This window comes from Heteronotia binoei, chromosome 4, assembly GCF_032191835.1.
Source record: "Heteronotia binoei isolate CCM8104 ecotype False Entrance Well chromosome 4, APGP_CSIRO_Hbin_v1, whole genome shotgun sequence".
NCBI classification, from domain to species: Eukaryota; Metazoa; Chordata; class Lepidosauria; order Squamata; family Gekkonidae; genus Heteronotia; species Heteronotia binoei.
In genome coordinates this window covers 123,180,548-123,202,770 of record NC_083226.1, presented here as the reverse complement: position 1 = coordinate 123,202,770, position 22,223 = coordinate 123,180,548, and the positions used below count along the sequence as shown (strand labels likewise).

General features: G+C 42.4%; 1 protein-coding gene across 3 annotated transcripts in view; it reads left to right on the top strand.

The window, feature by feature from the left end:
• Positions 1 to 22,223, top strand: part of ADGRV1 (adhesion G protein-coupled receptor V1) — a 556,327-nt gene that overhangs the window by 276,726 nt on the left and 257,378 nt on the right. For all 3 annotated transcript variants that reach the window (XM_060235701.1, XM_060235702.1, XM_060235700.1), the window contains one exon: positions 1,261 to 1,361. In XM_060235701.1, the coding sequence (XP_060091684.1) occupies positions 1,261 to 1,361 (101 nt within the window). The remainder of the gene's footprint in view (positions 1 to 1,260; positions 1,362 to 22,223) is intronic.

The following is a 22,223-nucleotide window of genomic DNA, read 5'->3' as shown; positions in this document are numbered from 1 at the left end:
GAACCCTGTATTATCAGTTCACTCAGAGAGACGAAGTTGGTGGCTGCTCCATATAATAGTATTCTTGGTGACAGATCTGGAATTGCTGCTCACATAATGTAACACGATAACACCACTGATTGGTTTAGTGATGCTGTGTAGGGGGTCAATGCAAGTAAATGGAGCAGTAGATAAGCCAAGATGCTCTGGGTTCTAGCAGCTTCAGGAAGCAGTGTAAACAAAAAGATGAATAACAGTCATTTCGCATAATCATGTGAGAGAGCAACTTATTTGATAATACATAGGGTTGCCAGATCTGATTCAGGAAATATCTGGGGGCATTGGGGCTGGAGCCAGGAGACTTTGGGGGTGGAACCAGAAGCAAGGTTATGACAAGCACAATTGATCTTTGAAGGGAGTTTTTGCTATCACATTTAAAGGGATCATACTCTTTTTTAAATCCCTTTCCTTCATTGGAAATAATAGAGGATGGGGGCACCTTCTTTTGGGGCTTATAGAATTGAACCCCCAGTCCAATCTTTTTAAAACTGGGGTGAGGTTGAGGAGAGACACCAGATGCTATGCTGAAAAATTGGCGCCTCTACATCAAAAAATAGATTCCACCCCCCAAAGCTCCAGATACAGATTGATTCTTCATTATACCCTATGGGAAATGGCCTCCATTGGGTATAATGGAATGCTCTGTGGACATTCAGCTCCCCTCTCTCTTTCTGCTAATCGCAAAGTGGGTGGAGGGCCTCCAAACCAAGGGATCCTCTGCCCCCAACTGGGGATTGGAAACCCTAAATAGAATTTTCTGCTTAAAGTTTAGATAATTTCTAGTCAAGGAAGCTCATCCAGAATAGTTTCTTTTCATAAAGCAGCAGCACATTGTACAACAAGATTCTTTGATGTAGGGGATGGCGTGCATTATGTTTCTGAGCACTACTTTATATTTTCAAGATTCTTAGGAGCTTCCTGTCGCCCGATAGTGGCTTATACAAAAATTACATTCTTGTACTGCAGGAAAATTCTGCAGTGCTCAAGTGGGGAAACTTTGCCTCAGCTTTTTTTTCAAAGCAAACTCCCACCCCAAATTGTAACTTGTCTTACAGGAAAAAAAGACAGAGGCAAGAAGTTTAAAAAAGGACTTTTTAAACAGTCCATGTTAAATATATGCACTTTTTCTGGAAGTAAGGTCCCTGGTTTGTAATAGTTCTCTAGCTACTGTTTCATACACAACATTTGATCTTTCTTTCTATTTTCTTTCTTTTTTAACAGGCTTAATCTTGGCTATTTTTGCACACCTCTTCTGTACCAGATCTTCAATGTTTGCAGCTAAACTTCTTACTCATATGATGTTTGCCTGCCTGGGTACTCAGGTAAGAAACATGTTAAATTCTTTTTACTTTCTTCCTAATTGTCCCTCAAAGAGTTGTAGATTTTGTTAGCAGCAACATGAGAATACTATCCTAACAATTTATTGTAAAGTTTGCATAATTATGTAATTTTAAAGTATTGAAAATTGGAAAAAATACTGATATATACAGAGCTTAATATGTAAAAATAAGAGACAGCTGTTGGGAAACAAAACCTCTGGAGGCCACATTCTCTAATCCTGAATCCCTGCTCAAGAAACCCAGACATGTAGAATCTGAATGTAGTTACTCTTACTTAGTGGTGAAGAAAAGGTACTCAATGGCTGTATTTAGAGTAGCAGCTTGGGGTGGCAACCTCCCAGCTCAGAAAAAGGCTGGCACAGTTTGAGGTGCCATGGGGCATTCAGACTGTGCATGGCCAGCTGTCAGGAGAGGAACAGACTGCATGCACCCCAGTCACACTGCTTGTGCACTTGGGAGGCGCTTCCCTGTTGTGCCCCAGCTGTTCAGACAGCTGGGAAAGGCAACAGGGAAGTGCTCTGGAGATTTGCCACCAGTTAGCATCTGGTGACTTTTTGAAGTGGCAGAGAGGTTGCGGACAATAAGATAAGGGCAGGTCCAAGGCGGGGCACAGGTGTGCGTGTACGAATGTGCCACTTTGATCTGGATGTAGGGACTGCTCTGTCACCCCAAATTGCCTGTCTGAATCCAGCCTATATGTTTAAATTTATGTATTTACTACATTTATATATTGTCTTTCTCATTGAGTCTCAAGATGCTTTATGCAATATGAAATAATGTGATCAAGTAGCATGAGACATCTAATAATACACCAGAACTAAGATTACAAAAATTAAAAACAATGCAAAAAAGTATCAAACATGGCCCACGGCTCAGTGGCACAGCACCTGCTTTGCATGCAGAAGGTTCCAGGTTCTACCCCCGTCATCTCCCATTAAAGTGTGAAAGACCACTGTTTGAGACTCTGGAGAGCCATTCATTGCCTGTCTGAGTAGACAGCCCTGACAATGATAGACCAAATAGTGTGATTCAGTAAAAGGCAGATTCATGTGTTCATGATAAGTCAAACAGTGCAGACAGTGGAATTACAAAAGTAGAAACATTGCAGAAAGAACAGAATAATGCCTATAGTAAACAGAGAATACATAGTGACATAGACTACAGTCCCTATTCTTTTATAAGAGGGCCTTCCCAAACCATTCCATTATACCATAGCTCTATTTCATTTATTTTAAAAAACCCTTCTAAACAATTCCGTTTAACATAGTTTGCAGAATGACAGAAGTGCGAGAGCCTTCCTGTCCTCCTCAGGCTGGCCATTCCACAAGGTGGGGTCCACAACAGGATGCACATGGTACAGGCAGCTGTGATTTTCCCCATTTGCAGGTGCTTGCAGGTCACCCTTTATCTTGCCATAATTCTTTCAACACCCTGTAAGATAAGGTCAGTATTATTATCCTCATAATCTTCTTTGTGGTCTCTGTGCTTCACATTCATGGGATGAAGCGCCAGGGCCGATCAAAGTTTGGGATTTTTTGCTGCCTGACTCCGGTAGGCATGCACGACAGCCTCAGTGCGCATGCTCACTGAGGCTTTCTTTACCGCTGCGTCGGATAGACTTGTTTTTTGTCACTCTGGTCGGTAGTTATTTACCTTTTTCCTTCTCCGGGTTTCTCTTTGTTTTCTCTTTGTTTTTTCGCTGTTACTGTTATGTGTGTGTGTGTGTGTGTGTGTGTATATATATATTTAAAAAATGAGAGACAGTTAGTTGTTTCACCCCTTTGGGGTTCCCCCCCCCTTGCCCTTCTCCTGCCATCCCGGTCTATGGAAAAGCGTTGGTGGTTTTTTAAGTAGTGCCTTAAGTGTGGGAGCAAGATCCCTCCTCCGGACGGACATTCTCTTTGTCTGCTGTGCCTTGGGGAAGGTCATCGGGTAGAATCCTGCCATCACTGCTCAAAATTTTCCAAGCAGACTAGGAAAAACCGAGCAGCGAGACTTTTGGTGGCGCTGGTAAAATTGGCTCTCGCACCCCAGATGTCGACATCGGCGTTGACAAGCACTTCTATGGCCGCCCCGGCATCGATATTGGTTCCGGTCTCGTTGTTGAGCCAACCGACCCAACCATTCCAGGGAGCCGACTGCCCCCACAAGCATGCGGGCTCGACATCCCATTTAGAACCATCGACCCCAGCCAAGAAGGCCAGAGAGGCCCGGGACTCATGCTCTGCTGAGCCCAGGAAGCACAAGGAGAAAAAGAGGCGCCAAGACAGTCAGACCCCTTTTCTGCCACTGAAGGACCCGGTGATTGTTTCGGGGAGCCTCCAGAGAAAATCCTTGCTTCACCGATTTGACCGAAGAGCCCCTCGGGTCTGACGGATGTTCCGCAGACCTCTCTCTCCGGCTCTGACCAGGAGGTTGACCCTATAGAATGGTCAGCAGACTCGAAGGAGGGCGGCGATCCTAGCTTGGCATCGTACGTAGAGGTTTTGCAGCCGAGGAACCACTCGACACCGAAGATGCCCTTGATTCAGCCTGAGAGATTTGGGGAGCCTTCGGACCCTTTTAGATGTCCTCATCCTCTGTCCAACTGGTACCCGCGAATGTGAGCTTACCCATTTGGGGGCTATCCCTATCATTCTCCATACCCTTGGTACCCTCCTCAGAACCCCGATTGGGATCAGCACTCGGAGGCTTCGTACCACTCTAGAGTCTTGGCACACTCTCCACCAGGTCTCCAAGAGTCATTGATGCCAACTTCAACCCCAAGGTTGGTCAGGAAGCCGGCAAGCTCCAGTGGTCCCAATGTCAAGAAAACCTCCTCGACTAGGATTGCCAATGACACCCCAGGTTTACCATCGGCCGAGAGCGTATCTTCTTCGCCATTGACCTCTGATGACAATGGGGAAGAGCAGTCGGGCCATCAGCAGGAGGGATTGTCCCCAGAATCCAGAATAGCCGAGGACCTTCCAATTTCTCCTTCGGAAGATTTGAAGTCCTATGGGGAACTCATTAAAAGGATGGCGAATTCCTTGTCTTTGCCTGTGGTCCAGCCTCATCTGGTCATTGACAGCACAGTCTTTGACATCATGCAGAAGGACATTTTCCAAAAGGAAATTTAACTATGGGAGTTTGTTATCGCCCACCAATTCAAAAGAGAGAGGACGATTATAATATGATGGAAGGATTAAAGATAGCGGCTAAACATAAAAACTGTGTTGTAATAGGTGATTTTAACTACCCGCAGATTGATTGGGTCAATATGCTTTCAGGTGGAGAGAAAGAGATTGAGTTTCTAGATGCTCTCAATGACTGTGCTATGGAGCAGATGGTCACAGAACCTACCAGGGGTGGGGCGATCCTGGATTTGGTCCTAAGTAATGCCCAAGACTTGGTGAGAGATGTAAAAGTGATCGCACCACTTGGGAGCAGTGACCATAACGTTATTGATTTTACCATTTGTATAAATATGGAGTTGCCCCAAAAGACCAGCACAACCATGTTTAACTTTAAAAGGGGTAAATTCTCTGAGATGAGGAGGCATGTGAAGAGGAAACTGAAAGGAAAGGTAAATACAGACAAAACTCTTGGGGAAGCTTGGAGGCTATTTAAAACTACAATCCTAGACGCTCAGATAAAATATATACCACGAGTTAGGAAAGGCACAAACAGGTATAAGAAAAGGCCTTCATGTTTTTTACATTTCCAACATCTATCTGATATTTTCTTGCTCATCTTAGCCAGTTTTTTCGGAGTCATATACCACCTATACATCATCTTAAAACAGTTCTCTTTTATACTCTGACAAGTTGATATCTTCATTGAGTTCTTCCAAAGGTGTTCCCATGCATCCATTTGTATTTCTCTATTCACATTTATTGCCCATTTGACCATTTGAGATTTTACTACTTCTTCTTCTGTAGACCATTTCAATAATAACTTATATACTTTTGATATCAGTTTTTCATTATCACCAAGCAGGACCCTTTCCAGTTCTGTTTGTTCTTGTCTAATTCCCTCCGATTTGATATCATTTTCCATCAAGCTTTTGATTTGTTGCATTTGAAACCAATCATACTTATTATTTAGCTCTTCCGAGAATTTTAATTCAATTTTGTCTCCTTGAATCTTGAGCAGTTGATTATATGACATTTCTCTTTCTTCATCGGATTCAGCTGTTATTTTTATTACTTCTGCTGGCACTATCCACAGCGGTTTTCTCTCGTCTCCGTATTTCTTGTATTTTATCCAAGTACTTAGCAAAGTATTTCTAACATAGTGGTGAGAGAAAAAGCCGTCCATTTTATTCTTCCCATAATACATGTACGCGTGCCAGCCGAATTTATTTCCGTGGGCTTCTAACCATAAAGGTTTTTTATCTAACAGCATTATCCAATCTTTGATCCACGTCAAACAAACTGCATCATGATACAATCTTAAATCAGGGAGTTGAAAACCCCCTCTCTCTTTAGCATCCGTTAAGATCTTCATCTTTATCCTTGGTTTCTTTCCGGCCCAAATAAAGTCAGAAATTTTCCTTTGCCATTTGTTAAATTGTTTGGCGTCTTTTACATTCGGGATGGTTTGAAACAAATACATTATTCTTGGCAAAATATTCATCTTAATTGCAGCTATCCTGCCCAGTAAGGACAAGTTAAGCCTATTCCATTTCATCAAATCTTTGTCCATCTTATACCACAGTTTTTCATAATTATTTTTGAATAAATCAATGTTCTTCATTGTTATCTCTATTCCAAGGTATTTAACTTTGGTTGTGACTTCACAACCCGTCACCTTTTGTAGTTCTTTTATTTTATTTGGTTGCATATTTTTACATAAGAATTTCGATTTCTCTTTATTTATGTATAATCCTGCTAATTCTCCATACTCTTTTATCTTATCTAGCAACAATGGTGACACTTGAATCGGATTCTCCAGTATAAACACTATATCATCTGCAAAAGCTTTATATTTATAAGAGAATCTCCTGATTTTTAAACCTTCTATTTCTTCGTCTTTTTGAATTTGTTGTAGCAGAATTTCAAGAGTCATTATAAACAACAATGGTGATAACGGACATCCTTGCCTTGTTCCTTTACTCACTTTCAATTCTTTGGTAAGATCTGCATTTATACACAGTTTTGCATACTGGTCCATATATATTGCTCTTGTCATTTTTATAAATTGTTCCCCTAAATTAATTTTTTCCATTACCGCAAACATAAAGTCCCAATTCAAGTTATCAAAGGCTTTCTCTGCGTTGACAAAAAATAAGGCCGCTTCCTTTTCTGGATGCTTCTCATAGTATTCCACGACATTGATAACAGCTCTTACATTGTCTCTTATTTGTCTTTTAGGAAGAAATCCGGCTTGGTCTTTGTTTATAAAGTTGATCAAATATTGCTTCAATCGCTCTGCTAAAATTCTTGAGTAGATCTTATAGTCAATATTCAATAATGAGATTGGTCTATAATTCTTTACATTTGTGATGTCTTTGTCTTCCTTAGGAATCAAAGAAATTACAGCTTCCCTCCAGGTCTTTGGAATTTTCCCTTCTTCTGTTATCGTATTTAACAACTTCAACAGTTTGGGTGTTAGTTCCTCCTTAAGAGATTTGTAAAATTTTGATGTAAATCCATCTGGCCCTGGAGCTTTACCCTCTTTCATTGCTTTTATTGCTGCTTCTACTTCGATTTTCTCTATTGGGTCATTTAATGTCTTTTTCATGTAATCCGTCAAAGGCACCACCTGAATGTTCCGTAAATACTCTTCCACTTTTTCTTTGCTAATGTTCACACCTTTAAATAAATTTGCATAATATTTAAAGAATTCTCTTTTAATTCCTTCTTGATCCACTATTGCTTTCCCATTAACCATGATTTTATTTATAGTCTTATTTTCCTTCTTTTTTTTTTTAATTGCCAAGCCAAATATTTACCAGGTTTGTTTGCACTTTCAAACGATTTCTGTTTCAGATTTTTTAAATTCCATTCTAGTTCTTTGTTCATCAAGTGCTTAACTTGGGATTGTAATATCATAATTTCTTTTATTAATTTCTTTTTGCCTGGTCTTTTTTTCAAGTCCCCCTCTTTTTTATTTATTTCGTTTTGCAATGCTGACAACCTTTCTTCCTTTGCTCTTTTGTCTTTATTATTCAATGTAATTAATAGTCCCCTCATTACTGCTTTGTAGGTGTCCCATACTGTTTGGAATTCCATATCCTCCGTTTCATTTATTTGGAAGAATGCTGCAGTCTCCTTTTCTAAGAATAACACATTGTCTTTATCTTGTAGTAAATCCTCATTAACTCTCCATCTTCTTGTTTTCCTTTGCAATTTTGTAGACCAACATATTGGGTTATGGTCCGCCCAGACCTTTGGTAGAATCTCAATTTTTTTTGTTATGAGGCCCAAGCTTTGGGAACCCCATAACATGTCTATTCTGGAGAAAGAGTTATGTCTTGCTGAGAAAAATGTATAGTCTCTTACTTTAGGGTTAAACTTTCTCCAAATGTCTTCTAAATTTTCCTGTTTAATCAACTCAAAGAAAGATTTGGATAGCTTCCCTTCTTTGTCATTCTTCTTTTGGCTTGATCTGTCAAGATTATTTTGTATTGTCCCATTAAAATCACCCATCATCAATACCTGATCGTATGTCTTTTCATCCATTTGTCGATTTATGTCTTTAAAAAATTTATCTTTCGCTCCGTTGGGCGCATATAATCCTAATAATAACGTGTTTTTTGCCTCTATCATCACCTCGACAGCAATATATCTTCCTTCTTTATCTTTAAAAATTAATTTTGGCTCAAGTTGTTCTTTGATGTAGAAGACCACCCCTCTTTTCTTTTGTTCTGCTAATGAAAAAAATTCCAACCCCAAATTTCTATTCCACAAAAATTTACTGTCTTTGCGTTGTATATGAACTTCCCGTAAACAGATTATATTACATTTTTGTTTTTTAATCCAATGAAATGTTCTCCTTCTTTTCTGTGGTGAATTTAGTCCATTTATATTCCAAGATAATAGTTTGTACTCCATTATGATGTTGATTCTTTGTTTTCTTCAAAAAAGCTATGCATCTCTTGTTCACTCCTTATTGTAATCCTTTTTCCGTTTTCTTCAAATCCAAGACCTTCCGGTATTATCCATCTATATCTTGTGCCCTCTGCACGCAGCTGGTCAGTTAACTTCTTGTATTTCTTCCTATCACTGATCACTTGTCTTGGTAGCTCTTTCATTATTTTAACTTTGCTCCCTTCTATAGTCCAAGCTTTTTGGTAGCCTTTACTCAAAATCCTCTCTGCCACCTCTTTTGATCTTAGTCTTATGACAATGTCTCTTGGCAGGCCTTTATTCTTCGCGTATACTGAGTTGACTCTGTAGGCACCCTCCAGCATACTCTTAAATTTATCAGGGTCTTCTTCTAAGTATTCAGTGATGATATTCACCATATAGCCCTTTAAGTCTGCCTCTTCCTTTTCAGGTACTCCTCTCAGACGAACTTGTGTTTCCATCAACTTGCAGTCATGTATTGTGACCTTCTCTTGAAGTTTTATCAAGGCAGAGGCCTGTGTATCCACTTTCACCTCTACCTCCTTCACTCTATTTTGTGTCTCTTCCTTGAAACCCTCTATCTCTTTTCTAAGCTCTCCAACTTCTTTTTTAAAGTCTTTTTTCATTGCCATTTGCAATTTGTCCATAGCTTTTAACATTTTCGCCTCCAAAGCATCAAATTGGGATTGCATCTTGTCAAATGAGTGGGCTCTTGCACGAGTTGTTGTTCCTTCTGACATATAAAAAGTCACCAAACCTTAAAAAAAATCGCCAGTTAAAATTTAGCACCCAGTCCAATAGCTTAAAACAAGTTCTCTCAAATGAGGCTAATTTCGTTTTCCTCCTATCTTCCTAAGCAAAGATATTGGTTTTTAACAAATTTGACAGTTTTTCTCCCTTTTAAAATGGCAATCGTTCTTTCTCTATGGTAAAGTTCAAATCCAGAGAGGCCTTTCTTGGTCTTGCTCTCAATTCCTTCCTGGTTCAAAGGTCGGTCTAATCAATCAGCCAGAATGACCTTTAGCCCACTCAAACCAAACAACTAGCAGATCTTCTTCGTGGTCTCTGTGCTTCACACTCATGGAATAGAGCGCTCGCGCCGATCCCCAAATTAGTACCTAAAAAGCCCGAGATTTTTTCGTGCTCGGCACCAGTGGGCATGTGCAGGCATCCCAATACGCATGCTCATCGGAGCCAGCATGAGGATCCCGCCAGTTCCTTCTTGACCACCACGTTGAAAGGAACTACTTTTGTCCGCTCCGGTTGGTGCCTGGTAATCTTATTGCCAGTTTGTTGTTTTCTAGTTAATAGTTAATAGCTAATAGTTGTTGTTTAAAGAAAAGACTTTGTGTTGGACTTTGCTCCTCGGCTTTATTTTCCCCTTCCCTTGTGGGCTCCGGTCCTACGGAAAGGCTTTGGGGTTCTTCAAACACTGCTTGAAGTGCAGTAGCAAAATTGCACCCTGACGGTCACTCCCTCTGCTTGTTGTGCCTGGATGAGGGACACCGTGTAGACTCGTGTCCTCATTGTTCGAGGTTTTCGAAACAAACCCGAAAAAATCATGCAGCAAGGCTATCAGCAGCCTTATTCAAGTTGGCTCTTCACCCGCCTAATATGACTGTTGATCCGTCGGCATCGATGGAGGATGCTACTCAGGCTCTGGCTTCGACTGGTCATTCCATCGTTACCAGAGCGAGGCTGACCCACAAAACGACCCTCTGAGGGGTTAGTGGCACCCACACCATATAAAAACCATCAGGATGATTCGGGGACCTGATCGTACCTCCCGAAGAAGTCCAAATCAAAGGAGAAGCGGAAGAAGGACAGGCTTTTCCACACTCCTTCTCTGGATGCCTTGATGGAGTCGAGGTCGATGCAAGTTGCTCCACCTCGGAGGATTCTGGCGTCTCCCAGTCCTCGAAGCCCATTGGTATCGAGGAGCCATGACTCACAGCCAATCCATCGTTCGGGATCGGAGCAGGAAATAGACCTAATACAATGGACTCATTCGTCTAGGTCGGGGTTGTGTCATCGGAGCGACAGTGGTTCGTCAGAAATCGAGGCTTCGGCGCTGAACGAACCGCTAGCACCATTGCTGCCTATTATAGGAAGGAGAGAGCTCGAGCCGAGTGCTGTGATGTGCCGTTTGCTGCCTCCTCCATTGTGGAACCAACGCCAGTGGCCTGGCTCATATGGACCATACTCGTATCCATCACCATACCCATGGTACCCTCCTCGGGAGGTGCCGGAACGGGATCATCAGTTGGAATCCTCTTGAGATTTTCGCATTGATCGGCCACTTGATGTGCACCTTTGGCATCGGTGTCGATTCTATCCGAGAGACACAGAGCGGTTTGGGGATCGGCAAGCTCATCCGTCGGTATTACTCCGTTCGCCCGAAGGTGCTTCAACACCGGTGTTATCTGAACACTCTGCGAGGAGAGAGTCTTCGACATTGGACTCTGTGGTCAGTACCGATGATCCAGACAGAGCAGCTGGACCTTCTCCAGATTCTCATATTGCTGAGGACCTTTCCATATCACCCTCGGAAGATCTCAAGTCTTACGGGAACCTGGTGAAGCGGATGGCACAGTCTCTCTCCCTTCCAGTAGTCCAACCACAGCCAATTGTTGATGACACTGTGTTCGACATAATGCAGAGGGATACATCGACAGCTGTGGCCCTTCCTGTAACTAAAGTTATTCTGCAGGCAGTGAAGGAGCTCTGGGCGAAGCCAGCATCCGCACCAATCTCTACGGGTCGCCTGGAGCAAATGTACCGTGTTCAAGAGGCTGGTGCTGAGTTCCTGTTTTCCCATCCCAAGCCTAATTCGGTGGTGGTTTTGTCATCTTCAAAGGCGTGTAAGACCCATTCTTCCGCACCTCACAGAGGGCAAGAAAATCAACAATGCTGGCAGACGATTCTACTCAGTGGGAGTTCTGGGAGTAAAAATCTCAAACTATGCTGCATGTATGGCTCGCTCCCAGTATTCGATTTGGGAGTAGCTCACACTATTGATGTCATCCTTGAGTGTGGAGAAGTGGGCTTTGTTTAAGAAGCTACAAAGAGAGGGTTTTGCTGTGGCCAAACAACAGCTGGCTGTGTCAAAACACACGTTGGATGTATCTGCCAAGACACTCACTTCTTCCGTTTCCCTGGGCCGTCACTCTTGGCTACGGTCTACAGCTCTTCAACCTGACACCAGGGCTTATGCCAAAGACCTTCCTTTTGAGGGTGAAGGTCTTTTTAGTTCCACCACTGATAGTGTCCTTCAAGAAATGGACAAAAGTATCAAGACCTCACCTCAAGGTGCGTCCCTGCACCTACTAGGGCTGGCAAGCCTAAGCAGTTGCACAAATCTTGGCCCAAGAGGCCTTATCAGAAATTTTCCCCTGACCAATCATGGAGACCTCGCTCTTCTCAGACGGAGAGTATATCTCCTTTTCGGGGAAACAATAAGTCCAAGTTTGCCTCGACTGCTATGTCCACCAAAAAATCTAAGGGCTCCCGCCCTCAGAAGCAGGGCCTTTGACTTCTCTGCTGCATGCACCATCACCCCTCTTTCTTATCACATCTGCCTCCATCACCATCTACCGGCTTGGGAGTCTATCTCCACAGACAGATGGGTTCTTTCCATCATAGCAGAAGGTTGCAAGATAGACTTCGTTCAGGTTCCGACTCAGTCAGTGATTGTTACCACATCTCCTCCCCCCCCTCTGCTAGAGGAGGTGAGCAACCTCTTGCAGAAACAAGCCATAGAACCGGTCCCAATAGCGGCCAGAATGGGGGGTTCTATTCTCGTTATTTCCTGGTTCCCAAATGGGATGGGGGATTGAGACCAATCATGGACCTTCGAAATCTGAACAAGTTTATCGTGTAGCAGAAATTCAGGATGTCAACTTTGCAAACAATCCTTCCCCTTATCAACCAAGGGGACAGGATGGCAATGTTGGATCTCAAGGATGCCTACTTCCATGTCAGCATCCATCCATCTTATAGGCATTTCCTCTGGTTTGCGATAGGCTCCAACCATTTCCAGTTCAAAGCCCTTCCATTTGGCCTCTGCACTGCACTGCGGGCGTTTACCAAGATGATGAGTGTTGTAGCCGCATATCTTCAGCTTCAGGGCATAGTCGTTTTTCCATATATCGACGACTGGCTCCTTGTGGCGGATTTGGAACAGCATCTATCCAGCCATATTGCAACCACTCTTCGTCGTCTTCACACCTTAGGTCTGCAGGTCAACATGAAAAGTCCCATCTCATACCATCAAGGACAGTTCAGTTTATCGGGGCTTTGTTGGACACAAACCTTCATCGTGCTTTTCTGCCTCAGCAGAGAGCAATGGACATTTTCAATCTCATCCATCTTTTTCAAAGCCAGAAATGGGGCACAGCACAACAGTTGCAGCGGATGCTGGGGCTGATGGCGGTGACTACCAGTGTGTTGCTGTTTGCGAAACTGCATACGAGAGGGCTTCAACTTTGGTTCCTCAGAAAGTTTCGGCCTTTATGGGACTCACCTCGAAAGAGGTTCATGATTCCACCCTCGATCCTTCGGGCCCTGGAATGGTGGACATCCAGAGACGACATCTGTCAGGGAGTTCCCTTCCATCTGCCTGTAACGACAGTTATGATCACCACATATGCGTCCTTATGGGGCTGGGGTGCTCACATGAATTCTCTGTGTGTGGGGGGTCCTTGGCCTCTACAGCTGAGTCGTTGCCATATAAACTAACTCGAACTGTTGGCAATTCATTTCGTCTTTTCGTCCTTCCGTCCTCTGGTGGCAGGGAAGGCTGTGGCCCTGTTGACGGACAATACTACAGCCCTTTGTTATGTCAACAGGCAGGGCGCACAGTCTCTTGACGGCTCTGTGCGCTAGCAATAGAACTGTGGATGGAGTGCCTGGAGCACGGGATCTATCTGAAGGTTGTGCACCTTCTAGGAGTACTCAATCTGCAGACAGATTCGTTGAGCAGAGGAGCAGCATCTCCACACGAATGGGAGATGCAGTGGCGCTTCCTTCAACCTGTGTTCCAGCTCTGGGGGTATCCTCAGGTGGATGTTTTTGCTACAGCCCGGAATCAGAAGTGTCCCCTGTTCTGCATCAGGGGAGGAACTGATCCAGAGTCCTTGGGAGATGGCCTAATGTTCCTGTGAAACGTTTGGTTCCTGTATCTATTTCCGCCTCTTCTGCTGCTGACAAAAGTTGTCAATAAAATAGCAAGAGAGAAACCGATGTGCATACTAGTCACACCATGGTGGCCTCGGCAGAACTGGTTCCTGATTTTGCTTCATTTAGCGAGGGTTTTTTTTTATCAGTTCCCGATGGAATCGGACCTTCTGTCAGCCCAGGAAGGACACGTTTCATCACAACGTATCTCACCTGAAGCTGACGGCGTGGTTCATCAACCCTGCAAATTCTCGAGCAGAGTCCAGCACGTCTTTCTAAATAGTAGAAAGTTGTCTACCTGTGCTTCCTATGACAGGAAGTGGGGGAAGTTTCTTCGGTTTTTCCCCGACCCTACAGTCTCACCCCAACAGGTGGGCCTACCAGTGATTTTTGACTTTTTGTTTTCCTTGGTGGATGCTGGACTTTCCTTTTTTCTATTAAAGTTTATTTATCAGCAATATCATCGTACCATGAATCTTTTGAGGGGCATTCAGTGTTTGCCCACCCTCATTTGAAGCAATTTATGAAAGGACTGGTCAGATTGCATCTTCCGTCTAGATCACCTCCACAGCCGTTAGTATTGGATAGGTTGAGTAGGTGTCCATTTGAACCAATGGCAATCTATTCCCTACAGCTTCTATCCTGCATTTTTGGTGGCAATCACGTCGGCACGCCGTGTAGGGGAGCTCATGGCTATGCGTTGTGACCACCCATACTTAGTTTTTCTTGAGTCTGGAGTGTTGTTGGCTCCTGATGTTTTATTTCTCCCCAAGGTGGTTTCCCAGTTTCACCTTAAGTTGGACGTTTGGTTACCTTTGTTTTATCCCACGCCTTCCTCAGACGAGGAACATCGGTGGCACGCTTTGGACGTTAAGCGTGCGTTACTTTTTTACTTGAGTCGTTCTAAGAGTTTTCGTCAGGACCAGCATCCTTTTGTTTCCTATGATGCTCCTAGATTGGGTTCAAAAATTTCATCTCAGCAGCTTTCGAAGTGGCTTACTGAGATGATTAAACTGTGTTACTTGCTGGCAAAGAAGCCATTGCCTGGACCCATTCGTGGACACTCTACTAGAGCAATGACAACGTCGGTGGCGTTCCTGAAGGGTGTTTCCTTTACAGACGTGTGCAAGGCTGCCATCTGGTCCTCTCCACATGCTTTCATGAGGCATTACTCTTTGGACGTACATGCTCAGCAGAGGACTCGTCTTGGAGCTGGGGTGCTGCAAGCTGTCCCTTCTGGTTGACCGTCTTCCTGCCTCCAGGTATGTCTTGCTTGCTAATCTCCCATGAGTGTGAAGCACAGAGACCACGAAGAAGATGGACAGGTTGCTTACCTGTAACTGTAGATCTTCAAGTGGTCATCTGTGCATTCAGACTACCCGCCCTCCTTCCCCACTGCTGACGGTCTCCCGATGGTAGGGGCTTCCAGTGGTCAGGAAGGAACTGGCGGGATCCTCACACTGGCTCCGGTGAACATGCGTAGTGGGACGCTTGCACATGCCCACTGGTGCCGAGTGTGAAAAAATCTCGGACTTTTTAGGTACCGATTCGGGGATCAGCTCTATCCCATGAGTGTGAATGCACAGATGACCACTCAAAGATCTACAGTTATAGGTAAGCAACCTGTCTTTCCCCAGCAACCACAAACTCAGAATTTTCAGCAATCACACAGTCACACAAACTCAGAAATTCTCAGCAACTTCCCCAGCTGCTTAGAAAGCCAAACCTCACCCTTGTAGCACTTTTTCTCTGCTCTCTCTCAGAGCTCTCTGAAATGTAGAATATTGATAAAGTACTCTGATAAAGTAGAATATTGATAAAGTACTCTGATAAAGTAGAATATTGGGTTAGTAGAATGGGCTGCAGCATTCAGTTTGCAGATAGATCACATTTTTTTTAATGATATGTGTAAAAACTACCAGCAAAAGCAAAATGACAGGCTACAACCTTGCTCCCTGGTGTGCTGTAGTTGGTATTCTTACTACTTGTAATACTGCTGCTTCTAAAGTTGCTTGTTTATAATGACACTACCACATTGACAGTGTTTTATGTGCAAAGAAGCCATTATAAAGGATGTCCAGAGGAAAAGAAAGGTATAAATGTTGAGTATGATGTCAGCAGCAAAAGGTTCCAATGAAAATGTTAGACTCCAATGAAAACAAGGCATTACTCCACAAAGTGTGTGGGTGACTTTTCTAGTGCCTCTGGTACCATAACCATTATGTTCCATCTTGAGTGCACAGATTTTATCAGCAAGCAGGAAAGGGGGAAAACTGTCAGAGGACACAGCAGAAGGAACAGAGGGCGGAAACCAGCTGAGCTTCTCAGCTATTTGAGCAGCTGAAAAACTTTTGCCTCCCACTCAGTTGCATTGCTGTAGGCAAGCATATGGCTTGCCTGTATGTTGGGGCCCCTTGCAGGTCAACTTATTGGAACAGACATTAAAAGCTTAAATGCATACAGCTTGGCTAAGTAGCAGTTATATCTTGAACCTGTGCATGAAAGTGGAATGAGTGGTACAGAAGTTTCTAAATCTGCAGCATTGCTGATGCTAAACTGGCATGGACTTGATCATTCCCTTGGCTGGAAGTCAGCTGAGAATTTCTGTGCCTCCTCTCCCTGGAGTTATTTTTTAACAACTATGTTTAGTCTGTGAGTTTGATTTAAAAAAAAAAAAATAGTCCAAAGTCTCAGAACTCTTTGTCAGCCTGTTTATGTGTGATTCCCTTTCATTGTTGCAGTGCTTGCATATGAGATATTCTCATGGGTTTTTTTATCTTTTTCTGCCCCCAAAACAATACTTACTTTTTCCTAATACTACTATGCTTTCCAAATGTGAATACTGATTAAAAGAAGGGAACAAACTGAAGCTTTCATAATTAGATAATACTTGAATTTATGGAGGATGAATGAGCTAGATCAGATGTCCCCAACCCCCAGGCCATGGACTGGTACCGGTCCATGGCCTGTTAGCAACCGGTCTGTGAGCTGTATAATTATTTCATTATATATTACAATGTAGTAATAATAATAAGACGGCATCGGATTTATATCCCACCCTCCACTCCAAATCTCAGAGTTGTCACAACTCCTTTACCTTCTCGCCCCCACAACAGACACCCTGTGAGGTGAGTGGGGTTGAGAGAGCTCTCCCCAGAAGCTCCCCTTTCAAGGACAACTCTGCAACAGCTATGGCTGACCCATGGCCATTCCAGTAGCTGCAAGTGGAGGAGGAGGAAATCAAACCCGGTTCTCCCAAATAAGAGTCTGCACACTTAACCACCACACAAAACTAATAGAAATAAAGTGCACAATTGTATTATACCGAAACCATCGTGCCCCCCCGCCCCCGGTCCGTGGAAAAATTGTCTTCCACAAAACCGGTCCCTGGTGCCAAAACGGTTGGGGACCACTGAGCTAGATGCTGATTGTGACATTTTAAATTGTAGAGTTATAAACTACCAAAACCTGCAGGTGGCAGTAAAACCTTTTCTGTAGTGCTGAAAAAGTTTGTTCTGTTAGTGTGTTTTAATCAAATCAGTTGAAGCCTAAGGAGAAGTTGCACCGGAAGTTCTGTGATTGGATCTTTTCAGTGTCTTTTTGGCATCCACTGCCACTCTCCCAGTTCAAATCAGGGCAGTGGTATGGGGAGAAGAGAGTTTAAAGGTGTACTTTTGATTGGTGAAAATGTGTGCAAAGGGCTCAACTCCTTCTCCTGCACCATTGCCCCAGTCTGAATCAAGGTCCCACAAAGCTGCAGTTTAATCTTTAAAAGCACCAGGAAGACTTTTTTATTCCATCTGGTTTGATCCTCTGCTTTTAGGCAGAGCTAATGTGTAGCAGTCACTCTGTTCCACAAGTTCATAGCTTATTCAGAGCTCTTCTCGAGGCAATGCAAGTTGACGTGGTGAATGTGAGAGTTCATGTGGAACCACAGAGGTTAGTTAATGCTTACCCTATAGTAAAACATTGTCCTGTAGTATAATATATGAACTCTTACGTAGCAGCAACTATTTTATGCCGTCTGCATTCTTTGTGTTCCAGCCCGGGTGCACTTTGTACCAGAAGGGCATCCACTTAAATATATCACTTTATCTCCTTCATCTTCCCAGGAACCAGCATAGCAGTGGTAATTCTTTGAAGACAACAGTAATTCTCTGAGCTAAATACCACTGTTGCATTTCACTGACATATGGTGCAGTCCATAAACTGTAATCCCCCCATCTGTTTTAGTAAGGAATCTAGAACTGATGCCAGTGGAAGGTTGTGACTTGAGGAAAACCTGTTTGAAATTTGTGTACCTGAGTGATATTTTCTGATGACCAGAGCTCAATGAAAGCATATGATATAATTATAAACATTGGGAAAATGTGCTGAGAATCAAAGAAAGAGCAAGCCTATCTAATTCTAGACTGTTGCCATGTCCATTTTGCTTCCATTTTGTGACCATAATCTCAACCTGGTTTTGATTTGTTACCAGACTCTCAAAGCAGCTCTCATTCTTTGTTTGTGTTTAACTCTGGAATTATGTCTGTGTACCCAGGGGTCTGGATCACTTACCAGTCCCAATCTAGCTGCACATATTCTGTTCTCTGAACAGATCTTCTATTTATTGCCTGACACTGCTCAGTTTCCATATTTGGCACACTCACCAGGTGACCCGTGTGGAGCTGCTAACCTTTGGGTCCAAGATTCTTCTGCATCTTTGCACTTCAGAGCCAGTTTGGTGTAGTGGTTAAGTGTGTGGACTCTTATCTGGGAGAACCGAGTTTGATTCCCCACTCCTTCACATGCACCTGTTGAACCTAAGAACATAAAAGAAGCCATGTTGGATCAAGCCAATGGCCCATCCAGTCCGTTTCACACAGTGGCTAAAAAACCCAGGTGCCATCAGGAGGTCCATCAGTGGGGCAAGGACACTGGAAACCCTCCCACTGTGCCCCCCCCAATTCAGAGCATCACTGTCCCAGACAGAGAGTTCCAATGTGACCTTGAGTCAATCACAAGACTTCACAGAGCTGTTCCTCTCAAGAGCAGTTTAGAGCTCTCTCTCTCTCCTCCTCCTCTTCCTCCTCCTCCTTCTGAACCTTCAAACCTTCCAGCTCTCTCTTCTCTTTTCTTCCTTTCAATCCTTTTCTGTATGAGTGTGGTGTATGTCCCTTTAAGAGGGTTATATATAAGTTAAGATAGGAAGTAGAGAGTGAACCTTGCAGCTGTAGGATGTGGTTTTATGTTGTGTGTGTTGACTGACTTGGAGATAATAAAACAAACTTGAAGACTGATGTGGAGGCTTTATTATGTGGAGGTTACATAACAAATTGGCGACGAAGTTGGGATGGCATTTTTGCCTCTGAATCCACCGGTACCTTTTTTGCAAAATCCAGGTAATCATCAGGTGCATGCAATCCAAGTACCTGATGTAAATGTTTTGAACGTGAATGGGAATAGAAGTATCTCTGAGGCAAAAAGAATTATGTGTACTGCTAAGATAACTTAGTCCCTTGGGGGAGAGTCATGAAATTGAGTTGATGTTAGACACTCGGTCAGCAGTCTCTATACTATCTGAGGCGTTGTATTTGCAATATTTTGGGAATGTACCATTAGTGGAACCAAAATTACAACTGGTTTTTTATTTAAAGAACCAAATACCTTTATGTGATTGCCTTTCTGCTGAAGTGAATTGTGGTGCAAGTTGTGCACCTGCAGAATTTTATGTTGTACCTAATGGCACCCCTATTCTTGGCAGGGACTTGTTCGCTGCATTAAAGCTGATGGTAGTGGATGGCTGTGGCCCCATAATTGGAGGCTGAGTCTATACAGAGTGGGAATACTTCTGTAAGTGGGGATACCTTGGTACAGGAGATTGGGCGTGCAAAGAGATTTGTCCATAAAGTAAAAGTGAGGTCTAACGTGATCCCTGTGCAACAGAAGTTACGACGATTGCCATTTGCTGTGAGAGTTGCTGTGTCAGAAGAGCTTAAGAAATTAATGGAGAAGGATATTATTGAGGAGGTGGACTCATCAGAATGGGTCTCACCCATAGTGGTGGTAAGAAAGAAAGACGGAAGTATACGCGTTGGCCTTTTACTTGGATAGAACACGTCCTTTCCATAGGGACCCCAACCTCTTTGTTGCTTACGGAAAGCCTAGACAAGGCGTCAAAATATCTACACAAAGACTCTCAAAATGGGTTTCATCTGCAATTTCATTGTGTTACAAGTTGGCCAAACAGCCCTTACCTGCACCTCCAAGAGCTCACTCCATGAGAGTAACGGGCAAGAGTTGGGAGATATATTCAAGAATTAAAAGCAGATGTGGTGTTTTTGCAGGAGGTATATAATGGGGGGCAAAGAGAGATGAATTTTCCTGGATTTGGGAAAGGTAAGAAATTTATTGCTCCAGGCTCCTCGAAGAGCAGAGGGGTGGGAATAGTATTTAATTCTAAAATAGATTTTGTTGAAGATAAAGTAATGAGCGATAAGGATGGAAGGTTTATTTTTGTACAGGGTCATTTGGAGGGAGAGCCGGTGGCTTTAGCTTCTTTGTACCTCCCTAATGTGCATCAGTATTGTATTGTACAGATATTTGCAGAAGTTTGAAAATTTTTCGCCCTATATAAAATAATAGGGGGGGGGGGGATTTTAATATTAACTTGCAAGGAAAAGGCAATGTTAAAAAAAGAAAGGCAGAGAAATTTAAAAGAGTGTGCGGGAAATTTGGTCTGCTAGAATTATGGATGGAAATGTTTCCTAATGATGATGTGTATTCTTTTTACTCTGCCGTTCATGGAACTTATTCAAGATTGGATGGAATCTTAGTCTCTCAAGAAATGAGGAATTGGGTAAAAGATATGGAGATTGGAATGATTAAGATTACTAATCATGCCCCTGTTTCAGCCTTTTTGCAAATAGGTCATTGTAATAGATCTTATAATTGGAAGTTTAATCCATGGTTACTGGCCGATGAAGTGAGTAAGTGTAATATTAAAAATGCAATGGAAAGATATTTTGAGGAGAATAGGAAATCAGATACTTCTTTAACAATAATATGGGAGGCAACGAAAGCCACTATTAGAGGTGTGTGTATACAGAATTTGGTGAGATTGAAGAAAGGTAAAGATAGGAAGATTAAAGATATAGAAGAAGAAGTTAGAGTATTGGAGGAGAAATTTAGGAAATCTAAGAAGGAGGAGGATAAAGAACAAGTAGTTAGGAAAAGGGAAGAGTTGAATGTATTGGATGTTAATAGGACTACGTTAAAATTATGGTATAATAGACAGAAGTATTATGAGTTCGAAGGGAAAGGAGGAAGAATTTTAGCAAATAAAATTAAGAATTTTCAGGTAAGAAAAAATATTAAGGCTATCAGGAATGATATAGGGTTTTTGGAAACTGAACCTAAAATGATACTGGAGAATTTTATAGAATTTTATAATAAATTGTATGCAAATAAAGGGATTAAAAATGATGATATAGAAAAATTCTGTGAGGGGTTGGAATTTTTAGAATTAAGGGAAGATAGTAGGAAAGAATTAGATAAGGATATAACGGAAGAAGAAGTTAAGATGGCTATAGATTCTATGAATATGCAATCTATGAATATGCAATCTGCACCTGGACTGGATGGTTTTAATGCGTTATTTTATAAGCATTTTAAGGATATATTGGTGCCTCATGTGACTGAATTGTTTCAAGGAATTTTGGATGGATCTCCTACAGCGCCTACATGATTGGAGTCGAGATTGGTGTTAATTCCAAATCCTGGGAAAGATCAGACTTTAAGGGATTCATATAGGCCAATTTCTATCACCAATATGGATTATCGAATATTTGCCAAGGTTATGTCAATGAGACTTAAAAAATGTATAACACAATTGATAGGGAAAGATCAATTTGGGTTTATGCCTCAAAAGTATTTAGTAGAGGCAGGAAGGTGATGGGTATGGTTTATTTAGCTAAAAATCAGGATTTGCCGCTTACGCTTTTGGCGTTGGATATTTATAAGGCCTTTGATTCTGTGGATTGGATGTACATGAAAATTATATTTCAAAAGTATAGGTTTGGGGAGAAATTTCAAAATATGATTGAGGCAATATATTCTAAATCCAAGGTGTTGATAGGAGTTGGTGGATCAGTAGAGGGATATGCTCAGGTAATGAGTGTTACGAAGCAGGGATGCCCTTTATCTCCTATGTTATTTATTTTAGCATTGGAACCGTTAGTGAATAAATTAAAAAAGGACAAAAGATAGGCTTTGAAGTTCCAGGTAAAGGGAAAATAGATGGAAATCTCTTAACAATGTATGCAGATGACATGATGGTGACAATTAAGGATGTGGAGCCCGCAGTGGCACCTTTAAAAAAGATATTACAGGAATTTGAGGAAGGGTTAAAAGTGAATTTTTCAAAATCTTCGATGATGTGTGTTAATGTAAAACCAGGGTTACAATTAGCAGCTTCAAAAATTTTGGGTATTCCCTTAGCAAATAAAATGGTGAAATATCTAGGGGTAAATATTCCTAGGAATATTAAAAAAAATATTTGAGTATAATTATAAAAGAATCTGGAGTGGAATTCAAGTTAAAATGAGAGACTGGAGGAAGAGGAAAGAATCAATTA